The sequence below is a fragment of the Chelon labrosus genome (assembly GCF_963514085.1).
Source record: "Chelon labrosus genome assembly, chromosome: 17".
In the NCBI taxonomy this organism is placed as follows: domain Eukaryota; kingdom Metazoa; phylum Chordata; class Actinopteri; order Mugiliformes; family Mugilidae; genus Chelon; species Chelon labrosus.
The window spans coordinates 1,838,147-1,864,506 of NC_140350.1; the positions used below are offsets into that span (position 1 = coordinate 1,838,147).

Consider the following 26,360-nt stretch of genomic DNA (forward strand, 5'->3'; position numbering starts at 1 on the left):
TTAAGTGTTTATGGTATGTTTCTTAGAACAAAAGCAACTTGGGTGCATAAATAAAAATAAACTGAATACTGAGTCAGTAATTACTTTCCAAAAACAACAAATACATCAGATGCCATAGCCCACACATAAATGGCAATATGTACAGTATGTGCATCTCTCTCTTATGACACATTAATAATAATAAATATGTGTTTTTATTTACTTTCCTATACGTAAATGTAAAAGGGTTTTTCATAATCCTGCATACTCACAGTCCTAAGTACCCCTTTGCTGAATTTGCAAATATTCACCCTTTGTATACTTGTTCCAGTATGACATGCATATCAACAGTATAATCAGTCTTGCACGGCCACAGCATATTTTTTAACACTTTTTTTGGTTTTTGTACAAATTAAAGAAATGGGAACGTGTTAATTAGTGAGCCTTACATGATTTGCTAGCTAGATGATAATATCTTCAGACAGAGACCAACTAGGTGTTTCCAATGTTTACGCTAAGCTAATAGGCCATGGTTCTTTATTTACTGTAAACTCTCAGCCTCCAGTCAAGTGTAAGGGAGAGGCATGACTTTTAATTCTTACTCTAAGTATAAACATGAAAAAAGAAAGATCATTAAAAGCCAAAATCTCTGTCTAGAATAAATTTCTTGTTCAATGGTAACTGTAAAAAAAAAAAAAAAGAAAAAAAAAACATTTTCTTGAAAACTAGAAAGTAGATTGTAGATTTGTCTCCCCCACACAGTAAAGACATTAAATATCAGTTCACTGTGAAAAATATAAAACACAGCTCTGAAAGTCAACAAAGTAGTCAATGGATCCAATAAAAAAATGGTGAACTAAAGTTTGACCATAAAATGACTAACTTTTGATCTTATGCATCAGTTAAGTGTTGACTTCCCCTGATTCACTGTTTCCTTTTTTTAGACATCATGCTCTATGAGAGCAGCCTGCAGGGCAACTTTCCTGTTCTGGTCGTTGTCTTGTGCTTCACTGGGAATTGTATCATATCTACGACGATACAAATACCGAGTGAACAGAGTGATGATGAACATCTCCATGATCATTATCTGCTGACTCAGCACTGTAGGAAAGAGACACAGTATTAATTTAATTTTAGTCATGAGCTGCGGATGCTAAAAGTCACTCAGAGACGTTTCTTACTGGATCCACGAGCCTGAGAAGAGAAGGGAGGCGAGCAGGCGATGGTTCCATCCAAGGCCAGGATGTTAATGATTGATGTCTGCAGCTGACTCAGTACAAGTACTAGCTAAGAAGAAACGCAATGTTTGATCAGTCACACAGTGCATAGCACACATGGCATGTCTAAATATGATAACTTAGGAAGAGTGGGGGTTTAGGACTACATTTCAGATGTAGTTTTATTCTGTTAAACTGTAACGTGAAGCATTTAAATTTTTTAACTGACAGCGCAGTGAAGCTTATTGTGCAGACTTTCAATTCAATTCAATTCAATTTTATTTATATAGCGTCAATAACAATACAAATCGTCTCAAGACGCTTTACAAAAACCCGGCCTGAAACCCCCAGAGCAAGCCTGAAGGCAACGGTGGCAAGGAAAAACTCCCTTTTAACAGGAAGAAACCTCAAGCAGAACCCAGCTCATATGGAGGGACCCATCTGCCTAAGGCCAGCCGGGTACAGACAGAAGAAAGAGAGAAGAGAACAGCAAAGAGAGAAGAGAAGAGAACAGCAAGATAAACATACATCTGTCATAGATACACATATCTGACTAAAGTGTACATGTGGAATCTTATGATACAAACTGATGATGTTACATGACTTACTTGGTACATAGCATACTTGGGTACAATACTGAGGCTGCGTAAAAGGTTGTTAGTGTTCATAAAGATGATGCCAACAGGCCAAAGGGAGACGATGGTGAGAACACCAACGAATGGGTTAATCCAAATGGCTGTACCAGTGATCTCTAGCTGAAAATAGTAAAGAAAAAAAAAATAATTGATGCAATGTTCCCTTAACACTTGACACACATATCTGAAAATATCTGAAAGACTTACATCAGAAAGATCAAAATTGCCATTTGTCCACAGTATTACGGAGACGACAGAAAGCACCGTTTTCAAGATGGAATACTGAAGAGCACCTAACTTCAGGATGAATAACATTCGCCTGAATAATCCCAAAGCAAAAAAAGACCAGTGTTATAAATGCATGCAGTCATACGACAATGTGTGGTCACATAGAAAGTAAATAATGAATGTGAATAAGAGTGGGGTTAGGTTAACTTAAAAAGCTCAGTTTTTAAAGCCAGAAGTAATATCCAGGCTGTATTTAAGATAAGATAAGATAAGATAGGACTTTATTCATCCCCGTGGGGAAATTAGGGTGTTACAGTGGCAGGGAACAACAGTGCAAGATGCAAAAAGATACAAAAAAAATAGAATACGGCAGACAAATATGTTATGTACAAAAAATATTTACATATTTGTACATAAAGGGATACTGACCGTGACATGGGCACACGAGGTAAACAGAGGCAGCAGCAGCAGCATGGTCCTGTGCTGATCTTGAACTTTTTACCAGAAAACCGATCCACAAAATCACTGCTGCCCCCAAATTCCTGGACAATCAGCATCAAGACCTTGTACACCACAATCGCAAAATAGCTACAGACAGAAACAGAGGTTAGGCCTCATAGTATTTACAGGCAGCAAAAATAGATTTAGCGTTTATAGCCAAATACCAAATTTAACATAGTAGCAGGTGCAGGTAAAAAGATCCTATACAGATGTGCATTTTATTTATACTAGACAAGCTAATATTTAATTATCTTTTAATCAGATTAAGGTGACATACCCAAACAAAAGAAAAATAAATAAATGAATAAATACATAAAACATTAGGATGCCTGTGAATCCATCAAGAAATTTTTAAAAAATCTCTATATTAGTTTAAAGAAATAATTTGACTGGGAGAAAAATTACCTACAGGTACTGTAGATCTTAAATGACAGTTTATTCATTACTGGCCACCCCACCAAGTTCAGCCCAAGAGCAGATTTGTTTATGGAAGTCTCCGAAAACCCCACAATACCATCACCGGTTCAGCAGGTAAACCTTGGCGTCACAGTGCATGAGCCTGCAGCCAGGAAGAGATTTAACAAATTTGACCTAATAGAGAGCCAGATAAAAGCCGTTGCTCTCCAAAAAGAACGTTACAGCAAAACTAGTTTGCCAGTGAACATATGGGAAAAGAACAAGTCTTTTAGAATAATATGCTCAAGACAGAAAAATCAAAGATAAAGATGGTTGGCTATGGGACAATAAACGCTCAGGAGAACCTCATACCAGCTGTAAAGCATGGTGATGGAAATGTGCTAGTTCGGGTTGCTGCACTGCCCCAAGAACTGTGCAGCTTTCACTCACTGAAACTCAAATAGTGCTTGAAGAAATTGTGAAGGCATTAAACTGGAACATAAAAGCCATGCAAAAAAAACCCTCAAACATCTTGCCACTGAAGGAATTTTGCATGAGAGAGTTGTCAAAAAGCTAAAAGAGGCAGTTTCTGATGCTAAGGATTCACATGCACCGCAAAAGAATATCATCTACTGATTTTTGTTGTTGTTGTTACTTAAACTGAAAAAGCTAATTTTCCCTGTGGTCTTCAAGTGTGCAACCTTTATGTGTTTCAAATCAGTGCTTGCTTGTTAAAATATGACATCACTGTCTGTTTTCTGTGTAGCAATGTGTGTGTAATGATTCATCAAGAGGTTAAACTATGCAGTGATCTCCAGGAGAATAGCTGCACGGCTTTTAACATTCATGTTAGGCTTATTTCCAGTGATTGTCTGCCTAGTAAGAAAAAGATACAGCAGATCTGTCAGACAAGATAACAGATGTAGTAAGTTCACAGCAATGTGGGACCTAGCTACTGTTTACAAGGCAGCTTTAAGATAAAAAATAGAAAATAGAAAAATGTTGTTCAGCTCCCACAAGGCTTTGCTTTTACTCTTCTGCCCGAGAGAAACAATAGCCTTTGCTTTACCTCACAAAAGTGACAAGCTGGTACAATTTATCACTATTTATCCTGGAATCTGGACAAAACATTGTCAATGTGATACCTCTTTCGAACAATCACAGAAAGAAACAATTTAATGTGTGAGAAAATAACTTTGCACTGATTTATTGAAAACACACCAGTTAGACGTCATGTCGGTGATCATGACTGCCCTTGGTATCCACATCCCAAAGCAAGCCATTGTGGCAATGACCTAAACCAGAAAAACACCATAATAAACACACAATTGCAACACTGGCAGTATTAATAGACTTATATTAATATAGCATGGTTTGCTTTATATGTTCCATTTTCTGGTTCTGGTTAGTTCTGGCATATTATAAAATCTAAGTTGGCCTGCGTGCTTACTGGTGCTGCACCGTTTATCCAAATGATGGTGGTCTTCTTGGGGTAGGGCATATTTTTATAAATATAGACACACAGCTCCAGGTACATCAGCAGGCACACACCGGCCATGAAGGTGAGGATGCCGTACAGGCAGAATCCAAACATATCTAGTTCTGATTTAGGACAATAAGAGTGGAAACAGGGAGAGAGAAAGATTTGGATTACAGAGACAAGGTCACAAGCACAAATTACATATTATTCTGGTTAAGAACTTAAAATGGACAAGGGCACAGCTTTTACGGTTCAGTTTCCTCCAGTCGCATTGCTTTAAATATTTTTATGTTACTCTTATACTAGGAGACTGAAGATCATGTACTATTAGATTATTAAATTTCTTTTTGTGGGACATTAAGTTATGTTTTGGACAAGAGGCTCATATATGATCAAAGATGGAGTGAGCTGTTGTTGTCAAACTGATTAAGGAAACATTATCAGCAAAGGTTGTAGCGGGTCACTTACGCTTTATCACGTCCATGGCCAGCGGGGGCAGCTGTAAACACGCCGGATGAATGGTGGTGTTAAGGTCTTCCTCCATGGCAGGCAGATATTCCACTTAAAAAATAAACGAGTAGCCTAAATGTTTAAGAGAACTGTCGGCTGTTTGTAATTGTAAATGTCAGCTGAAGCTGTCTTCCTCCCCTTTACATGGCACTGAATCCAGCAGCAGATTGAGCAGTGAATGTCTTTACACTCCTGCCAGTCACTCTTACACTAACTCGCAGGTGTGGCTCACATGTTTATGAGAGCGTGTTAGTAACTTGTACATTCATTCACAGACTTAAGTATTGATAATTAAAAAAACACCAAGGTCAGAGTTTTCGTTAAAAAGGGTGACAGGGCAAGCGTGTTAAGAGAAGTGAACTTTGACAGGGTGTGTAGTTTCCTTCCCAGTGAACATAAACTGGCACAAAGAGATAGGATTGTCCTTCAAACGCAAGCTGTATTTTATCATTCCTGCAGACTATTTTGTCCAAAGCAACTTAAAGAGCATATTTTCAGTCATTCTGCCACACAATTTATTAGTACCTATAGATTTGTCAGAAGCATTCTTAATATAAAATGGACATGAAGTCAAGACCAATAAGTATGTTTAGCTCAACTGTCCTTCCAAAACTCTATCCCTAACCCTTTTATAGAGTCCATATACTAATAATCAAAGTAAATGCTCAGGCTATCAAGAAGTACTGATATGAAATAGAAGCAGGAACAGATTGACAAAATAACTTTTGTTTGGGACTAAGTGAATCCTGAGGAATCCATTTTAATGAATCTGTTGTCAGACAGGGTTCAAACGGTTGAAGTGAGAGTGTTGAGGCACTTACGACTGCTGTTATGGAGAGATTAACAGTCCTACGGTCATTCAACTTCTCCTGGCTAATAATCATCTAGTCTCATTACCAGCTCGTCATATTTCCGTTGCCAGATAAAGTCGGAGAGAGAGAGCACTGTACATACTGTATCACCAACTCTTTTTTTCTTATTAGTGATGAATACCTCTACTCAACTCAACTCAACTCAACTTTATTTATAAAGCACTTTAAAAACAACCACAGCTGAAACAAAGTGCTGTACATAGGGGAGACAAACTATTAAAAACAATAAAAATAATAAAAAACAATAAAACACTAAAAACAATAAAAACACTAAAAACAATAAAAACACTAAAAACAATAAAAACAATTAAAACAATAAAAGCACTAAACAAAAGCAGAAAAAACAGGGTCTCATGCTGGGTTAAAGGCCAAGGAATAAAAATGGGTTTTAAGACAAGTTTTAAAAATGGACAGTGAGGGGGCTTGTCTGATATTGAATGGTAGGTCATTCCACAATTTGGGAGCAGCAACAGAGAAAGCTCTGTCCCCTCTGAGCTTCTGTTTAGACCTTGGTACCTCTAGGAGCAGCTGATCAGCTGACCTGAGACACCGAGCAGAGGTGTAAGGGTGGAGAAGCTCAGAGAGGTAAGGAGGAGCGAGACCATTTAAAGATTTAAAAGCAAATAAAAGAATCTTAAAATGAACTCTAAAGTGCACAGGCAGCCAGTGGAGGGAGGCCAGAGTGGGAGTTATGTGCTCCCTCTTACGTCCTCCAGTTAAGAGGCGAGCAGCAGCATTCTGGACCAACTGGAGACGTGCGAGGGACGACTGGCTGACCCCTAGATAAAGTGCGTTTACAGTAATCCAGCCGAGATTTGATGAAGGCATGGATTACTGTCTCAAAGTGCTTTTGTGTGAGGAAGGGCTTAACTTTTGCCAACCGTCTAAGGTGAAAACCTGCTCTACCTACCTCTACTGACTGACTACTTAGGTGAAATCAAAAGAAAGCATTAGGCCTGCATACTTCTCACAAATACGGTACATACATCTCTTCTATAATTATTGCAGTATATATCCACCACTAAATTTGATCTAGCCTAGTTTATTATTAAAGTTTATTTGGGGTGAGTGGCAACCAAGAATATTTATTAGCCCAAATAAACTCATGAGATATAACAGTTACAATGACTTACAACCATGTTTGTGCTCGTGTTTTGAGCTAAATGTTAATGGAAGGTTAGCAGGCTACAATGTGTCACTATAGTTCAGCGTCTTAGAATGCTAACACATGGTTTTAGAGCCAAATACAAAGTACAGCTGAGATGATGGTGTTGAAAGGCCATAAAAATTACAACTTATCTTGAGAGGAACGTGACTGTCTGTTCCAAAGTATATGGGAATGCATTAAATAAATGTCACTAAAAGATAAAAAATGAAAATTCAGCAATGGCAGCACAGGGGTCATCAGTGTCAGTAAGATGAAGGACAAAACATTCACTCTAGTCCAAAATGGTGCATCATCTGGTTCCTGAGACAAGAAATATGCAGAGATTTGCTCATATTTTGTCACGTTTGCTTCAAACGCAGGACAGGTATAGCATGAAAAAAACAGATATAACTCTGTAAAGAATTTCACTGCTCAAGGAGAGTAATTTTACCCATGTCAAACATATCTCATTTGACTTGAATCTGCTTAAATTAAAATCAACTGATTATGAAGAGATCCTTCTTCTGCAGAGTTATTCTAAGTTGTTAATATTTCATCACACCAGTGTGTGCAAAATGAAGACTCACACCTTACAGTTCCTTACATTACGTTTATTGTTTCTGAACGATCATGGTCACCCTGCTGGAAAAAAAAATCCAAGCTCAATCAGTGAAGTTAGTGATTAAACTACTGTGAGTACATTCACAAATAAGCAGCTAAGTGATAGCCACACATAATTGTTATCTACTGCACCGATCAGTCAGGCAAATCCCACACTGTCCTGTGCATCATGGCCACTAAAAGGAATATAATAAAAGAGGTGGCAGCAGTACAGCATGTGTAATGACACTCTTTCATCCTTGGTATATACTGGTACATAAAATCCACCTTATCTATGAGGGTTTAGGCTCAAGGACAACGTGGCACAAACGTCCCTGACTTGTCTGAAATCCTCCGTGAACTTTTTTAAATGAGGTTTCATTTTGTGTTCTTTTAAAACTTTCAAATAAATTAAAGATTCAATCCCAGGCATTGTCAACCAGGAATGATTTATATTATTACACAAAGCAAAAGACTGAAAACTGTGAAAACATCTGAGAAACTAAAAGAGCAAACATAATATTTGTTTTTAATGAAATGAAGATACACAAAAAGTAGTATTACTAATCAATATATATATAAAAAAGTCAATTTATAAAACAATGTAAACACATTATAAATCATAGTGCAATATACAATTACAATCTCACTGATATTTTCTTTACTTTTCTGTCCTTTACATTAATCTTTTGCATAAATAATTATTTGTAAACAAAAATAAAAAAATTTGGAGTGAACTGAATTTTGGTCCTCACATTTTTCGCCTATGCCATCTGTATGCAAAATACGAAATGCAAAAAACAATAAATATCTGAAAAGTGTAAACAGAAAGACCCTGAACATCTCTTCAAACATGTAAACTGCAAACTAAATTCGAGATCGTCTCATCATTGTCAGGTCTCAATAATAATTGCACTGTGCTTGGAGTTAAAAACAGATATGACATACTCTGACAGTATTGACATTTCTCACAATTTTGTCCCACTGCCATACAAAGAGATCCAGATTCAAGGTTTAGTTAAATGCTTGATTAATACTGATGTAGGATGAATCTCTGGTTGAAATGTGTAAAGCAATTAATCAATAGAAATGAACAAACAGTAAAGATTGGCTCCCAGAGTTTTTCAAACGCAATAACAACATTATTTGAATGTATAATAACTAAAACAAAATCCCCTTTGCCTCAAACTGGTACAGTCTACGAGGTCGCTGTAGTCTCTGTTGACATGATAACAGTTTTGTTGTGGTGCTGGAAAGACAGCCATTTAATGTACATAAATACACTGACGCCCTGCGATGGACTGGCGACCTGTCCAGGGTGTACCCCTGCCTCTCGCCCGATGACAGCTGGGATAGACTCCAGCAGACCCCCGTGACCCTTAACAGGAATAACCGGGTATAGAAAATGAATGAATGAATGAATGAAATACACTGACTGCAATGAAACTCAAAATGAGCTTAAAGTATGGTTCCTGTGAAGGTGCTGATACTCCTTGTTTAAGGCATCATAGTTGAAATCTTTAGGGATGTGCCTGCGACCTGCAGCAAGAGCCAACAAAGCATAAATAAAGACAGGAGGAGGAGAAGAAGGAACCAAGAAAAACTCAATAACAAGGCCAAATACATACCCTCTATGGCTCACTCTCCATTGTCACAGAGACTATCTGACTTCCGTCTGTAAGGAAACAGTGAAGACATATGGGAAACCGTTAAAAAGGTACTTTTTTTCAAATGCATTAGGGATAAAGTATCTCTTAATGTTCTATGGCCCAGCTTCACAATCTATTGTCTTTACAGGAACCAGTGATACCATCAGCTCTCTGAAAAGCTTCAAGCCCTTTTATCTTTGTTTCTAGTCAGACACTCTCTCTCTCTCTCTCTAGCCTCTCTTTGCCTCTAGGAATCCAGGCAAGTGGTGCTCTATACACCACTCAAAATCCTTTGCTTGCTTGTTTTGCAGTTCAAGTATATACTTATTTTTCTTATACTAGTCATACCTCAACAGTGAAAAAGCACACATGACTTTCCTATGCTATGGTCTGGTGCAAAAAGATGGGGAGACTGGATGTACTGCTTTAACTCTTTATACATATATTTACAATGAAGCACTGTATTCCTTGTACAGTTCTTTGAAATTAAAAGATTTGAAAGGAAAAGGGCATCTTTATTATGTCATAGATAGGATATTTTTTTACTGTCTTCAGTTAACAAGAATTACCACCACAGGCATATTTTCTCTCTAACAGGTCCTTTTTGACCAGAAACCTCATAACCAAAAACTCTTAAGCTGTATAAAAGACATAAAAATGAAATAATGAAGAAAAAGCATCAGCAACATACCAGTTTTCTTTTTTATGTCATCTTCTGTGTGTTGCACATTGTCACCAAGTGCACAAGGGTTGGTCTCTCCATCACTTGGGCTGTGATTAAAGTCACGGTACATATTATTGCAAAGCAAACATAACTGAAAGAATTGGAATTAAATATCTGAGAAATAACAAAAATGCTAACCTTTTGCCATTCTGCTGGAGGATACTGTTGGCTTGTTCAGGATCAATGTGTACCAATCTGGTGTCAAAGGAATGTCCATCTCCCAAACTGGAAAACAGGGATAAAGAACAAGAAGAATAAATTGAGGATTCAGACAGATTAATAGTGCTTTTTGGGTGCTTTATGGAGTTATTCTTTCTATTTTTTTCATTAACAGAAAGGATTGATAGCTACAGTTATCACATCAGAATGGACTCACCTTGAGAAAATGGGAAAAACCCAGTATTTCCCTTGGTCTCCAAACACCTCAGCTACATTTCGGCTAAAGCCCAGAGAAAATCCATTTTTGTCTGGACCATCTGTGAAGACAGGGGCCCTAAAAGCCTCTGAAAAGAAAATTTCAAAAAGTAGTCATGATTTTCAAAGAATATAATGAGAAACTGATTGAAATCACAGGTTTATTTATAATCACCTATAGTCGTCCTGTTCTTTCCCACAAGCCATAGATGGTAGCTGAGAAGTGACACAATGCTGATAAAGAACAACGCAGCCACGAAAAAGAGAAACAGGATGTGGAATTTGGCGTGTGTGTCAGGCAGCTGTTTCTTTAGAGGGACAAAAGTAAATAAAAACAATAGTGTTAGCCTTGTCAGTCTGGAAGTACATGTGTATCCCCATGTCACCTTTCAGTAAGTCCTATTAGGTTCTAACATTTATTTTATTTTTTCTTTGCACACTCTCAGACAGAGTGCATCTCTGTTTTGCACTGTACAGCGGAAGTCATGAGACACGATCCATTATTGTCATGGGATGTTTTGTTATAATATGCTGGACTAGCTCACAGCTGGACTATGTGACAAGAAGTATTGTCTTGGTATTCTAAAGAAGATCCCCTGATTACATGACACCGTGCGCCACAGTGACACATTTGCTATCCAGCTGGTCGAAAGAAGCATGTTAATTGTTTTAACCCCAAGGCTGACACCAGTCATGTGGATAATCATATGGGGAACAAGCTGCAACCACAGCTGGCGTAAACATGCATGAATAGGCAGATTTTCTGTACTTACTGTCCAAAATTTGATGAAATACTGGACAACTGTTGCACAAATGACTACACAGTAGAGTGAAGCGTAGGCCAAGAATAAGACAAAGTATTTGTAGTTTGAGAATCCGACACAGTTATTCACCCTGAAACATTAAAACAAAGACAGAAACACACAGCTTATATTTCTATATTTAATTCTAAAACTGATCATTATACAATAAAAATAAAAATTATGATCAGATTATGCTTTCTCTGAGTCTTATACAGTATTTTTTTACTGTGTAAGTAAGCTCTTAAAGAGACAGGAGCTATAATGAATCATTTCAGACAGAGAGTGAAAAGTCTGGCTGCAGGAATGGACAGTATGAGAATTTTTTTTTTTTTGAAAAGTACATAAACATACTCAGACCTAAATTCGTAAATGAGTGTAAAACAGCTATAATAGCAATGCCATAATTATGGAAGTAAATACAACCATAGACAGGACAGCAAGCAAAACTTATGTCACAATGAAGGAGTTTAAATGTATGTTACCAGGGGCAGTGATGGTCCATTTTCAACACACACCTTGGGGAATAAGGAAAATACACATGCTATCAGTGCTGTGTAGGACATGTATGGATGATCAAAATTTTATTGATCCAGTTAGGTGCTTACAATACATGAGCTATTGAAGCAACTGATGAAATGCAGGGCTCTCTCTCTCTCTTATATTATACACTTAAATAGTACTCACATTTCGCAGGTTGAGCAGTGATGGCAGCGGTCAGGTTTGATCACCTGGCAGTAGTTGCAGTAACGGACGGCTATTTAAAGAAAATAAAATCAGGATCATTCAAAATTACATAGCTATTCATTTTCCCACACATGGTCTTTTATATGAAACACAGCCCCATCACAGTGTATGGGAGGTTGCTGATATTTAAGCGCATTCTAGACCTCCCAAAATGTCCATTTTTTCACTGTAAACCACCTCTAAATCTTTTATTCATCCTGTAAATCTAGAGGGTATAGTTTTATGATGTTTTTTTTTTTTTTAAATCCCTCTGTGAAACTAAGCAGGTCAGATAACTGTTAATTAGCAGATGAGTCAGGTTGAGACCATAGAGACAGCAATGCACCAACAGTGCACCTGAGTCCAATTAATGCTCCTTTTACATCCTGTTCTGTAAGCAGCATGTTGTAATCTACATAATTAGCATGACTAACCTCAAGGAGAAGACACAATGTAGATACATTTCATGTGTGCTGCTTTATGTAACGCTAGGTGTATGTGGCAAACAAAGACTGAACAATGAAGAACGTCACTGTGCTCTTCCTCTGTTTGCTGTGCAATCGTCAGTTGGCAGAGTTCTCCCTGGTGGTCTGCTTTAAAGCAGCTACTGGGAGTTAAAGCCAAGCACAGTGGGCTGCTGTGGTGCAAGTCTCACCTCCTCCAGCAGTGCGTGTATACACAGGTAAATTCCTTGCCACTTTTTTCAGAATCTCCTGCTGCCTCTCAGCTCGCTCCTCCCTCTCATATTGCTCCTTCTCTGCTTTGGGAAGACCGAACTGATGCAAGGAGAAAGGACTGAAGTCAGAGGAAGCCAAAGATACACTGTAAACGTGTATGCAAGATTTTACTATTTTACTAAGAAATAAAGATGTTTAGGAAAACACTATTTTTGACAGAAACTGTTCAAACTTACTGTGTTTGAAGGGCTGGCTGGCATGGAGCAAATGGTCTTCCAGTATGCCCATATAAACATGAAGAGGAAAATATGAAAGATGACCAAATAGCTGACTGTTGAGAGAAAAGAAAAGGTTTTATTTTCAATTGAACTGGATCTCTTATACAATGCAATAATTCTTTAACATGGAACAACAGCATCAAACATGAATTAAAAAGCAATGTGAATGGAAAAATTATCAGTGTGTGCGGGTATCACTTACTTCTTTCTGCATTATTTGGTATTGTGTCTACATAAGGGAGGCAAAGAAAATATGTATTAGTGAGCATAACGCATCTCTCACGCATCCCAAGAATGCATGACTACACATCCTCCCCCACCACACAACACACACCACCTCCATTCTCACACCATGTGGCAGCAGCCTGGCACGGCCAGCAGTGACCCACCCAATAACAGAGAGCTTTGTTTAAGCAGCAGGGATGTCCCTGTCCTGACCACAGCAGCTGAGTTACAGACATAACTACAGTACGGCTATGCCCGCACTGATAGCATCAATTAAGGCCTGAAACCAAACACTCACAAAAGTGAGGTGGTGGCACATGTCACAGCATATATGAAATAACAGAAATACAAAATACTCATATTGTTTAAGCACTGATCCAAGTCTACTCTAAATAAATATTGGTAATATCTGATTATGTGACAAAAGTAAGAAATCATGAATATGCTTGCTGCTGTATAAACAAATGATCAAATTGAGAAATTGCATCCAATCATGTGTCTCAGTGTTTTAGGATTTTGTAGCTTTGCATATCTGGCACTATCTGATCCTAGTTACTTCAGAGGTAGACAAAAAAAAAGTTTCTAACTTTGTTAGACCAAGACATATCAGTTTATGACACTCGTGAAGGCCACAGTTTTGAACTGTTTCTTTTTCTCTCCTCTAAACATTTTGAAAGTAGGTGAAATAGGGCCAATGCTCTAATCCTAATCACTTAAAACCACATTTTTGTGCTGCTTTATGACTGGGTAATTCAAAAAGATAAGTTAATGTTGGTAGAAACAAAATCCATTGCTACATGCTTCAAGCTTTTAATCGCCATTTCTTAATTGAATGAATTGCTGTGTAACAACAACAGCTGTAAACTAAACCATTTAGGGGAAGATGTGATGGTCCCATCCTGAAAAAATAAGTTTTGAAAGTATTTTCATTGCCGTTGCTCCCCAACCCTCATTACTCCCTTAACATACAATAAAGGATGGGCTAAACAGCAAGTTTGACCGATTATCACCCAAACTAATATAGAACAATATCCTCAATATAAATGCACGTTATAAGTCAAATTTATTTACAAAAATCTTTTACAGCTTATTTAAAAACGTATTTAATATAGTTTCTTCGGAATCTTTTAATATGAGTTAACAAAAAACAGCATGAAAAATGTAATTTTATTATGGAATTACATGTTTAACCCCGTAAATGTGTGTATAAATATGAGTGATATAATTTTCTTGATTCATTCACAATTTTTAATCAAGTATAAGTTTGAGAATGTTTTGCACCGTCTTTCCAGACGGCTTTCTTAGTTAAGTTAATCATTAATTGATGACAGTGCAACCTCTAACAACCACGTGAAATGATAACAATAATAGAAAGTTGCCCTTTATAAAGTTGTTACTTATGCTACTGTAACGGAAAGAAATTCATTTATATCACGATCAGAAAGTAAACGACTTGGCGTTATTGTCACCTTTAGACTGCGCAGACGGATTTTAAATCTCACTTCATAGCTTATCAAACTTGGCAACCTCGAAACTGTCAACACACTGTCATCCACCTCGCGAAGGCTTAAATACTCAAAAAAAAAAGAAAAAGAAAAAGTAAGCGTACTTACAGACACAGAGCTCCACAACATAAGCGTAATAAGACCAGCCAACGACCAGGTTAATAAACAGGACAGGTACCCAGTTAAGAGCCCGTTTACAGCACCTCAGCGCAGGAGAGGGCGCCATCTTTAATCCGTATAGTGTAGGACATGAGCTGACGTCACCGGTTTTAAATGATCCAGTCAAAGATAATACAAGTCCAAGATAGTTCACGGAACACAGACAAGCCGGAACATGCGCAGATGTGTTTATTGCTTAAAACCGTAATACATCTTCATAAGTCTTAAACTTGTGTAACTTTAACACGGGTAAAATGCATTACATTCACCTGTATGCTTTGGCCTGACTGCAGAGTAAAACGCAATGGCAATCAGTTCCCTGTTATGAGTGGTTTTAAGCATAGCGACCTGTTATCAAGCTGAAGACAGTTCTCTTGCATTCAACTATGTTTTGCTGCATTAAGACCGTACATATCTATCATTAAGATAAAATAATTATTTAATTACCTTCATCGTACCATTCATATCCTCCTTTGATTATAAAATACACAGATCAGTCACAACATTAAAACCACTGACAGGAGAGGTAAATAACATCGACCACCTGTTCTGCTTTTGGGCCTGGCATTCATGTGGATGTTACTTAGACATGTTCCACCCACCTAGACCAGACCAGACACCACCACCAAATAGCAATGACACTCCTTGATGGCAGCAGCCATCCCCAGCAGGATGCAGCCTGACACAGACACACACACAAAAACAGTTACGGTAAAAAAAAAAAACAGCACAAGGTGTTGACCCGGCCTCCAAATTCACTAGATCCCAAACTGATCCAGTATCTGTGTGATGATCCACAGAGGCCTCTCCCTTCAACCCATAGGACCCAAAGGCCCCCATTAACAACATTCTGTTGCCAGACACCACAGGACACCCTCAGAAGGCCCATGTCCATTCTCTGATGAGTCACAACTGTTTTGGAGGCACAAGGGAGACCTACACAATATTAGGAAGGTGGTCATAATGTTATGCCTGATTTGTGTATATTAAATATTGAGTCCAAAACAACTCAGTTTATAGATAACACAGAATGTACTTATTAGATGATGATTTAGACTACAGGAAATAAATAGAGTTTAGTTTAAAACTGCACTAAATGATTATTTTGTCCTGTTGGGGCCATGGGAACTTCACAAATGTACACATTACACACATTAGCATTCATTCACAGCCACACAATGAATATAAGCACAGTATTAAAATTTAGCTTCCACTCTTGAATAAAACATCTGGGGTCTTTTACTTTCTAAATGTTTATTTTTTATTTTTTTCATTATGGATATGTCTGCCCTTTTCTTCGGTGCTAGCTGGGAAACAGCACAGAAAACAACAAAACAGCAAGAAAATAAAGATTCTTGCCAGTTCACACCACATATTGAAAATAAGTTGCAGATCTGTGCTCTGCTATGTTCGCTAAATTGTCACTGACTTTGCCTTTCATGTTGTTTTAGTTAATTTAAATTACATCCAAGTATTATTATTACTTTCCTTTTTTCTGAGAAGACCCATTATATACATTATGACATATCACTTGTACCTTAATACAGAAAATAATTAAAGATAATTAAAGAACAATAAATTAGTTCTAACAAATGTTATGCCTCATGAGCAAACCAATAAACACGATTAAAGCATGGGCAGCTTATTGTGCATCTTTGCTGTATGAAGAGGCAGCTTTGAGGGAGGAGCGTGCCCCCTTTTTGCGCGAGGACGGAGAGGCTGGGGAGGAAGGTGGTGAAGCAGAGGCAGAGGAGGAGAGGGACTCGGGAGAAACCGAACGCATTCTGGTGGGACTGCTCCTGGGGGAGCCACGTGGTGAGGAGTAGGGTGACAGGGCCTGGAGCATACGACCACTTCGCTCCTGAATTGCATGCTAAACAGAGAGGGAGAGAGATAGAAAAGAGCTTTAGATGATCATTTAGTAGTTCAAATTAATTATTTGATCATGTAATCATATATGTATCTGCTTGCTTATTGTAATGGCAACGTTACATTAGTGATTTCTTACATTCCCCAGAGTGGCATTTTATTGTGTTTACAGTTTACAGAAATATTTGTTCTCAATTTGCACAGGAGATCCACTGTATAAGCAGTGATGGTCTTTAATATTTTGGGACCTTATGTGAAATCATTTTAGTACCTGGTCATAACTACACTGACCATGTGTGTATACACAAGTATTTGGAGTTCAGCAGTTGTAAGAAGCTTTTTTATTTATCTTGAATGGAGATATCACTCTCTCAATAGCCTGATGTAGCTGACTGACCTCCGTTGTCACATGTCTTATGATTTATTTATTTATTTTTTTCACAAATTAAAAAAATAATAACAAAGTAAGGCTTTAATTGAGAACCTAGAAATTAAAACTTCTATATTAGTTGTTGTGTTCTATTTTCTTTTTATGTAAAAGTAATTGTACCCAGGCTCCATCTGGTCCAAAAAGCTCCAGGAAGCTGCTAATGAATTCTCTGGACTTCTCTTCCCATTTGTGGATGAGGTCCTGGCTCTTCTCCTCCACTCTGTAGACAAAGTGTTTAGACTTTTCCTCCACCGTACGGACCGTCTCTTTCATTTTGTCCACCTGGTTCTGGAGCCGGTACTTTTTCTCCTGTCAGGAAAGAAGAGGTAAGTGGAATCTGTGTTTATTTCAGTATTTGAATATTGTTTCTTTTTAAACCTCGATTTTTAAAACATGAAATATTTTCTTACATTAATGAACCCAACATTTAGTTCACGGGCCGTGTAGCCTCTTTGCAGGTTACGCCGGACATAGATGTCATAGTCTCGGACGATGCGAGTGATGAGATCAGACGTGGAGATGCCCTCTGTCCTCTGAGTGGCCACAAACATTCCTGACATGAATACACAAATTATTTAACAACATGTGATCAGATCCGAAGTGAGAAATTCAATTAGTAGAATTAATTCCAGTGGACAATACAAATCTTTACCTGCTTCCTTGATGTGCTTATAAACATCCTCTGATCCAGCAGAAGTGTAAGGAATATCGTCATGGGCCACAAAGTCAATCTGTGAGTGCAACATGATAGTATTCAGACTGAGGGAATACCACAGATCTTTGCTGTTGTCATGGTTTGACACTGTAAGAGGCTGTGTATCCAGTTACTACGTGACCTTTGACCTTATGTTTCTTGAGGAACTCTGTGGTAAGGGTCCAGGGAGCGTCTCGCACCACCTCATCAACATAACGGCAGTGCCTGAGGGCATCATAGCGCTCATCTTCCGTCATCACCGTATAGCCCTTGTACTTGTGGGTGAGTTCGTCACTGCACACTGCAGACACAGGCGTTTACATGTGATGCCTTACATTTATATGGAGACTTAATGTGAAATTAAATTGAGTCCAGTCTGTGGAGTTGTATTGGTTACTTATTCATAGCCACTGTATTACCTATTGTAGACTGGGGTTGGCGTGTCACCATTTTGGAGAAGCAGAAAAGTGGCCAAAGTGGGTATCCCTGACAGGAAATGTGTCCCTGGACCAATGTCACAATGCTTGATGACTCTAGCTTGATGTTTTGAAAGTAATATATGGGTAATCTCTCTAATTCACTGTCCATATTTTAGTGCATAAAAAGCTTCATTTACTGCACATAATTCAGATTGTATACTGAAACACTAAGTCAATCTTTTTCAAGTAAACTGACAATAAAATAATGTACAGTGCAGGCAGAGAGTGGTAATAAACTATTTTTTAAACTATTTAAATGCATGTTCAATAACATAAGATCAATGTGACATGTGTCCCTGGCCCCATACATTAAATGAAGGTGGACCAATGGGTCAGGATTACCTTTGGCACGAAAGCCAAGCAATTAAAAGCTGCGGACGGGTCAGCAGCAGAATGTATTATAGCCACCTTAAAAAAAGACCATACGTCATTGTGAATCCATATTAGTTTCACTGTGCTATGAATGATGTATTCAGAATAGGATAATGATGATGATGATATTCTAAATGTAGCTTACAATGAAAATGATAAAGACACTGACTTTGGAAAAGTAGCTCATGCAACCCCACTTTAAAAAAAAAAGAAGAAAGAAAACAAAGAACTGTGTATTTAAAATGCTGTTGCTTTTAAGGCCATTTCAAGATTAAATTTATAAATTAAAATGTTGTTCCAGTCCACTCTGCGCAAAGTTAAACCCATCTTACCTCCCTAATGTGTTTTCGTAAGACATTGTTAAGAAACTGAGTGTGATCCATACCTACCTCCCACAATCAGGTGAGTGTTGGGGAACACATTTTTAGCCTGCATCAGAGCCCGAGCATGACCCGAATGGAAAAGATCAAAGATCCCATCAGCATAGACTCGCACTGGGCGATGAGCTACAAGATACACAAGGGTTTTAAATACAATCAAGATATTACGAAACATAGCTGATCAGGGGATGAAGATCTTAATGCATTTATTCAGCTAACGTGTCATTAATATGACGTGATGCATTCCCGTAGAGCAAGATCACGATAATGCCAAACCCTCAAACAGCCAAGCAATTAAAGAATACTGATACCCAGCTGATATCAGCTGATACCAAAATACTGAAACATCTTGTTCCTTACTGTCTTCCCTTATTTCTTTGCTGTCATTAGCTAAGACTGACAAAATCTGGAGAGACCCACAGATACAATTCATTAAATAGCTACGGGAAGAAAAAGATATTGTGTAACCTGGTGTGCCCCTCCGTGCTTGAGCAATGGTCAACTTTTCATGGGGGATCTCTGATTCAAAACCTGTAGACTTGGCAAAAGCTGCAGGCTCCCGTAGAGTCTGAACACACAGACAAGACAGAAACAGAAAATAAAAACGTGTTGACAAATGTTGGTGTGTTATTTCACATGTTCCCTAAATAACTTATCAGATTCAGAGTGCAGGAAGACAACATACAACAACAGCATTACTGCAGAATTGAGAATGCATGTATTATACCTCATATTATTAATATGAGGTACTGCAAATGTGCAGGTCAAGACAAGATAAGTTTGATAATTTCTTTGAGACAAGTAATGATTGTCTTAATACATCATGGACTTTGGGTTGTGTGCAGATACATTTTTGCACCTTTATCTTTTGTAAGATATACTATGGACTTTTGCCCTGCTTGAAACATTTTTTCTTTCTCTAATTTAGCTGTGCAAAATGTTTTTTTGAAATATTCCCCACTTCATGAATGCTAATAATTTAACATGCTACAAATTATATTTTTTTTGTCTTATAGTAGATATACAGTTGTCAACAATGACTTCTCACTGTATGCCTTCGAGTAAAAATACACACAAGCCTGCACGTTTCCACAATGGAGACACTAATATTAGATAACACTGTGCACCATCTGTACTTAACCTTTATGCAGTATGACTCCCAATTCTGATACATTCGCAGCAATCACACCTATTTGCCGAAAGGAATGACTTTCCAACTAAGTTTTTAAAATCATTCGACATTAATCATGTAGTAATATAGAATATTACACACATAAATATGAGTCACTGCTACATTGTTCCACCCTGCTAATCAGTAAACTCTCCCAAGTCAAATAACTACACAGTCTGTAATAGTCCAGGCCCTTCTCATAAAAACATAATACACTGTAAGTCAGATGCTTTTCTCTTCCGTGTTATACTTCCCAATGTCTTCTCAAACAAATTATGCAAAAACAAAAGTGAGGCAAGCACAATCTCCTTTCTGTGGCTCTAATGTGAATAAGTGCAGTGTACAGTAGCCGCATTTCGTAATAACATGACAGTGGATTTACCCTGTGTTGGCCTCTTCTTCTGTGCTGTGGGGCTTGCTGTTGCTGGACGTTGCTTCCTCGGCCTCGTCTCCTGCCAGCCATTCTGGATATTCTGTTGACTTGTCAGCCACAAACAGCACTGTACGGCTCCTCTCAGGTGGGCTAACCAGTGTGCAAGGGTGATTTCTAAGCTTGTGTTTCTTTTTAAGTATCCATCCCATCAGCCTGATGACGGGAGAACATAGAGAGCAAAGTTCAGGCCTCTCCGGGAGAGTTTTTCAGAGCTGGCGATTGCATTTGTAATCTGTACTATGAAGACTTCTCCTTTATCTCTATCAGAGGGCAGAATTACGTGTGCAATGTTACTCTATAAAGTCCAGCGATTTTTCAGTTTAGTTAATGAATCTGCATGTTTGAAAAAGTTTCTTACGTTTTCCTCCTGGCTGTGACACATAGAGAATTGAGTCATATATGGACACTTTATGCGTGGGAAACTAAAGAAGATCAACTATAAGGCTATGTGGCCAAAGCTCTTGCGCTGTCAGCCTTTGGAGCCAAACACAGAGGGACGATGTGCCCCAGCATTTCACAAAGCTGTCTTCAGTTTCCCATGGTACCATACTGGAGTTTGGGAACATTCAAATGAATGACATGCTGTCAAGTGCAAGACACATCCAATTTTTACATCACCTGCTGCATTATTTACAGGCTGTCTAAATTATAGCATTAGAATTCAATCAACCCTGTTGCAGTATAAAAAGTCAATATCAATGTCAGGTATAAAGCACATTTATAAACAAGGAATGTTGACCAAAGTGCTGAACAGAGTAGTCATGGCATGTAACAATATATGAAACATACAAACAGTCTGGTCTCAAACTGAATCAAATGCCAAAGAGTAAAAATGTGAAGGGATTTAAAAACAGGCAGTATCGCTTCCCTGTCTAATATGCAGAAGTAAACTTTTCCAGTTTGGGGGCTTCAGCTGAGAAAGAACAATCTCCCCTGTGCTTCAGCGTTGTTCTAGGGATCACCAGAAGACAGTGGTCAGCAGACCTGAGTGATCTTAATGGGACATGTGGTTGTAGGAGAATTTTTTCACTCTTTGTTATATTGCAGCCATTTGCTAAAGTTATTTAAGTTCATTGTTTTCCTCATCAGTGTACACACAGCACCCCAATTTGATAGAAAAACACTGAAAAATGTTTTTTGCAAATCCATTAAAAAAGAAAAACTAAAATATCACATGGCCATACGTATTCAGACCCTTTGCTGTGACACTCGTATATTTACCTCAGGTGCTGTCCATTTCTTCTGATCATCCATGAGATGGTTCTTCACCTTCATTAGAGTCCAGCTGTATTTGTATTAAATTGTTTCGATTTGATTAGGAAAGGCACACACCTGTCTATATAAGACCTTACAGCTCACAGTGTATGTCAGAGCAAATGAGAATCATGAGGTCAAAAGAAATGCCCCAAGAGCTCAGAGACAGAATTGTGGCAAGGCACAGATCTGGTCAAGGTTACAAAATAGTTTCTGCTACACTTAAGGTTCTTAAGAGCACAGTGGCCTCCAAATCTTTAAATGGAAGGCATTTGGGACAACTGTCAGGCTAGAAGAGCCTTGGTGAGAGAGGTAAAGAAGAACCCAAAGAACACTGTGACTGGAGCTCCAGAGATGCAGAGGGGAGATGGGGGAAATTTCCAGAAAGTCAACCCTCACTGTAGCCTTCCACCAATCTCGATTTCATGGCAGAGTGGCCCGACGGAAACCTCTCCTCAGTGCAAGACACATTAGAGCCTGCACAGAGTTTGCCAAAAAAACACTTGAAGGACTCCCAGACTATGGGTCTTTTTCAGCTGCAGGGACAGGACGACTGGTTGCAATTGAAGGAAAGATGAATACGGCCAAGTACAGAGATATCCTGGACGAAAACCTTTTCCAGAGCGCTCTGAACCTCAGACTGGGCTGAAGGTTCACCTTCCAACAAGACAATGACCCTAAGCATGCTAAAATAACAAAGGAGTGGTTTCAGAACAACTCTGACTGTTCTTGAATGGCCCAGGCAGAGCCCTGACTTAAATCCGATTAAGCATCTCTGGAGAGACCTGAAAATGGCTGTCCACCAATGTTCACCATCCAACCTGACAGAACTGGAGAGGATTTGCAAAGAGGAATGGCAGAGAATCCCCAAATCCAGGTTGCATCATTTAAGAAGACTCATGGCTTTATTAGCTCAAATGGGTGCTTCTACTCAATACTGAGCAAAGAGTCTGAAAACTTGTGACTGCGTGATATTTCAGTTTTTTATTGTTTAATAAATTTGCAATAATGTCTACAATTCTGAGTTTTTCAGTCAATATGGGGTGCTGTGTGTATTGATGAGGAAAAAAATTATCTTAAATGATTTTGTGATTCAATATAACAAAGAGTGAACATTTTAAGGGGGTCTGAATACTCCGTACCCGCTGTATGTAAGAGCCAGACCTTTTAGTGATTTATAAGCAAACACTAAAATCTTAAAATCAATCCTAAAACGTACTGGGAGCCAGTGAAGGCAGGCCAGGAAGGGAAAGTGTGTTCTTGCTTGCATGTTCTTGTTAAAAGACAAGCTGCAGCATTCTGCACCAACTGCAGAGAGGCCTGGTTAACACCAGTATAGAGAACATTACAGTAGTCAAGGGCGGCACAGTGGCGAGGTGATTAGCACTGATGCCTCACAGCAAGAAGGTCACTGATTCAAATCCAGCTCTGGCTATGCCATTCTAGAACAGTCAGAATTGTTCTGAAACCACTCCTTTGTTATTTTAGCATGCTTAGGGTCATTGTCCTGTGTGGAGTTTGCATGTTCTCCCTGTGTCTGCGTGTGTTCTCTCCAGGTACTCCGGCTTCCTCCCACCATCCAAAGACATGCTCATTAGGTTGACTGGTGATTCTAAATTGGCTGTAGGTGTGAGTGTGAGTGTGAATGGTTGTCTGTCTCTGTGTTAGCCCTGCGATGGACTGGCGACCTGTCCAGGGTGTACCCCTGCCTCTCGCCCGATGGCAGCTGGGATAGGCTCCAGCAGACCCCCGCCACCCTTAACAGGAATAACCGGGTATAGAAAATGAATGAATGAATGAATACAGTAGTCAAGACGAGATGAGATAAAAACATGACTCAGGTCCCTATGAGGAGTCTTGCACACACCACTAAGTCTGAACATTCTCAGTTTTACTTTCATTGAAATTTAAAAAAACAAATAAATAAAAATGTTGACATCCAATCTTTAATGTCCTTGAGACAGTCCAGGAGTCCAGGAGCAGACAGGAGTATCGTCTGTATGAAAATGAAAAGAGATGCCATACCTCCTGAGAATGTGGCTTAACCCATAAGAACCCAGACCCATTTTTCTTTAAGGGAAAATTATGCTGGATATAAAACAGACCAGGTGGGTCACCTAGAACATGTTATTTTGGAAAAACACCACCTAGTGGCCAAGATCTGTAAAGTGACATATATGTCACATCAGGCGTTTAAAGGAAATTTATTATAGATTTTATATGTTATTTGAAAATAAATCCACTTGGCAGTTTCTTCTTTAGAAACACAGAGTTGCCATTTTATTTGCATTTCCACAATATAAATCTAAATGACTTATTTTTTAATAAGGTTTAGCCACAAATTCATTCATTTTCCATACCCGTTTAGTCCTGTTAAGGGTCGCGGGGGTCTGCTGGAGCCTATCCCAGCTGTCATCGGGTGAGAGGCAAGGGTACACCCTGGACAGGTCTCCAGTCTATCGCAGGGCTAACACAGAGAGACAGACAACCATTCACACTCACAACTACGGCCAATTTAGAATCACCAATGAACCTAACCAGCATGTCTTTGGACGGTGGGAGGAAGCTGGAGAACCCGGAGAGAACCCACGCAGACACAGGGAGAACATGCAAACTCCACACAGAAAGGCCAGCCGGCCCATGGATTCGAACCGGTGACCTTCTCGCTGTGAGGCATCAGTGCTAACCACCTTTCCACTGTGCCGCCCTTAGCCACAAATTATTATTCAAATTTAATAAAATAATTTAATTTAACAATAAAACAGCCTCATATTAGAGGTATTTTCAACAGTGGCTTTGTTTCAGTGGCTTTTGGACACCAAGTAGTTTACAGTCACGGCGGTAGATCAGCCATGTATTGACTAGGCCTAGCATGATGGTTTGCCAGAACAGGTAGAGATACCACCTCCGTGACCTTATGTCGTACTTGTACCTTGCGACGCATGCATCATGGAGGTCTACTCCACCCATGAATGCTCATCAATGGAGTGGTACTCCTCTGGTGTGATTTCCAGGCATTGTTTGCGAAACATATCAAGCCATGGGTGGATCTTCCAACACTTGTCCTGTACATGCTTGTTGGGCGAGTCAGTGTTGTCAGTGAAATGTAAAGATGCCAACACTGAACCGGTTTTTCTTATGCACACTACAATATAAAGAAAAGAGACACTGCCTTAGGTAGATGGGTCCTTCCATATGAGCGGTGTTCTGCTCAAGGTTTCTTCCTGTTAAAGGGGAGTTTTTCCTGCCACCGTCACCTTCAGGCTTGCTCTGGGGGTTTCAGGCCGGGTTTTTGTAAAGCGTCTTGAGACGATTTGTATTGTTATTGACGCTATATAAATAAAATTTAATTGAATTAAATTGAATTGAACCAGGGCCAGCATAGTTTAATAAAAACTGTTTGTGTGTTTGTTTGTCCAGCTATTTACCAAGAAAAGTGTTTCCGCTAAAGAGAAGGTGCACTTTTGGGACTGATGTGCACCTTCTGACATGTGTCATTATACATCTTATCATTTATTTAACTTGACATTATGCTTTCAAATGAACCACCAATACAATCAGTTAATACAAATTAACTGATGGAGCTTAATTATTTGAGCAAATCATTGCCATTTTTCTTATTGTGACAAATACGTCACATGGCAATTTCCACAGCATTTTTTATGTTAAAGGCCTGATGTGACACATATGTCACAGCGATTTTTCTAAGCTTTCTACGCATAAATTTGTGCAAGTAATGTGGTCAGAACAGTTTAAAAGTGATCATGGACTTGTTATTAAAGGATTACAACTGTTACATGGGCTGAAACCTACCTTTACAGTCCAAAAAGAGATTTTTCAAAATTAGCTAGCTCTCTCCCAAGTGCTAACCAGGTATGCCACCATTTTGGAAGTGATGTCATGAGGACAACAATTCACATACTGTCACATGACTTTGCCAGGATGTTAAGTGGATGTCACTCTGGGACTTCATGAGTTACATTCAAGAAAAAAGCTCTATCTGGAACTTTCCAGAGTATTTACAGGGTGTTTGACACCTGTGTCACCGTGGGTCCTTATGGGTTGGGGGAGCATATACAGGGCAAATAAAATCAGCCAGAGAAAGTAATCCTTGGCTTGTCAATTGTCAGAAATCTTAATGCTGACATGCAGTTAGAATCTTGTTAGAAATTGTAATTAAACTGGGAGGGAAAGAACAACAAAAGACCTCCTTTGGTAAAGTGAACGCTGAAATAAAAAATAAATCTAGAAAAAACTAAATGCATTAAAGTCTTTCCTAGTTTTTCTTGTTACCACTCTGGGTGTGTTTTATGTTCATATATTCATAATGTTTATGTAAGTAGGATGTTAGGCAAAATATCACTTTTACTTTGATTAAGTGTTTAACAGAAAAATGTGTGCAGATTTTTAGGACCTGCAAAAGCATTTTCCAGAAACAAGAAGCAGTTGTTTTTCAATACTTTTAATTTTATTGTATTGTCATTGTTATCTCATTTTGCGGAACAAACGCTACACGACTCAAGTCCCTTTTCAGTTGGAGCTACAGAAGTTGGTGG

The 26,360-nt window shown here is 38.7% G+C and overlaps 3 protein-coding genes across 4 annotated transcripts; all 3 read right to left on the reverse strand.

Moving 5' to 3' along the window:
* Positions 1 to 753: 753 nt before the first annotated feature.
* On the reverse strand, positions 754 to 5,575 carry LOC311502835 (organic solute transporter subunit alpha-like). Its single transcript, XM_084565239.1, has 8 exons — positions 4,905 to 5,575; positions 4,407 to 4,558; positions 4,178 to 4,251; positions 2,489 to 2,647; positions 2,039 to 2,150; positions 1,805 to 1,951; positions 1,161 to 1,266; positions 754 to 1,080 (listed from the first exon to the last, which is right to left on the reverse strand). Exons 1-8 carry the CDS (start codon positions 4,978 to 4,980, stop codon positions 920 to 922), a joined length of 987 nt encoding a protein of 328 aa, XP_084421365.1. The 5' UTR covers positions 4,981 to 5,575; the 3' UTR covers positions 754 to 919.
* A 2,500-nt stretch (positions 5,576 to 8,075) lies between these two features.
* LOC311502508 (palmitoyltransferase ZDHHC20-A-like) lies at positions 8,076 to 15,132 on the reverse strand. 2 transcript variants are annotated; one of them, XM_084564761.1, is made up of 13 exons: positions 14,672 to 15,132; positions 13,036 to 13,062; positions 12,792 to 12,886; positions 12,534 to 12,654; positions 11,840 to 11,909; positions 11,638 to 11,670; positions 11,126 to 11,246; positions 10,528 to 10,660; positions 10,315 to 10,441; positions 10,077 to 10,163; positions 9,906 to 9,985; positions 9,194 to 9,240; positions 8,076 to 9,104 (listed from the first exon to the last, which is right to left on the reverse strand). In XM_084564761.1, the coding sequence occupies exons 1-12, from the start codon at positions 14,787 to 14,789 to the stop codon at positions 9,197 to 9,199; spliced, it is 1,056 nt and encodes a 351-aa protein (XP_084420887.1). In that variant the 5' UTR covers positions 14,790 to 15,132; the 3' UTR covers positions 8,076 to 9,104; positions 9,194 to 9,196. The 2 variants fall into 2 exon arrangements, with proteins under 2 accessions (XP_084420887.1, XP_084420886.1); XM_084564760.1 differs by lacking the exons at positions 8,076 to 9,104; positions 9,194 to 9,240 and having other exon boundaries at positions 9,801 to 9,985.
* Positions 15,133 to 16,364: 1,232 nt separating this feature from the next.
* LOC311502051 (choline-phosphate cytidylyltransferase B-like) lies at positions 16,365 to 20,966 on the reverse strand (the record flags this gene model as incomplete). The annotated part of the gene is made up of 8 exons (XM_084564164.1): positions 20,500 to 20,966; positions 19,415 to 19,514; positions 18,956 to 19,072; positions 17,865 to 18,016; positions 17,674 to 17,752; positions 17,432 to 17,574; positions 17,142 to 17,330; positions 16,365 to 16,595 (listed from the first exon to the last, which is right to left on the reverse strand). Exons 1-8 carry the CDS (start codon positions 20,578 to 20,580, stop codon positions 16,365 to 16,367), a joined length of 1,092 nt encoding a protein of 363 aa, XP_084420290.1. The 5' UTR covers positions 20,581 to 20,966.
* Positions 20,967 to 26,360: the final 5,394 nt, after the last annotated feature.

Coding starts and splice junctions, on each gene's coding strand:
- LOC311502835 (XM_084565239.1), bottom strand. CDS start 4,980: ATGGAGGAAGACCTTAACACCACCATTCATCCGGCGTGTTTACAGCTG. Junction 1,267..1,804: donor CCAAGTATGCTATGTACCAA/GTAAGTCATGTA, acceptor GTTTCTTCTTAG/CTAGTACTTGTACTGAGTCA. Junction 1,081..1,160: donor TTCTCAGGCTCGTGGATCCA/GTAAGAAACGTC, acceptor TCTTTCCTACAG/TGCTGAGTCAGCAGATAATG.
- LOC311502508 (XM_084564760.1), bottom strand. CDS start 14,789: ATGGCGCCCTCTCCTGCGCTGAGGTGCTGTAAACGGGCTCTTAACTGG. Junction 12,655..12,791: donor CAGCCAGCCCTTCAAACACA/GTAAGTTTGAAC, acceptor TCCTTGCATCAG/TTCGGTCTTCCCAAAGCAGA. Junction 10,442..10,527: donor AAAGAACAGGACGACTATAG/GTGATTATAAAT, acceptor TTTTCTTTTCAG/AGGCTTTTAGGGCCCCTGTC.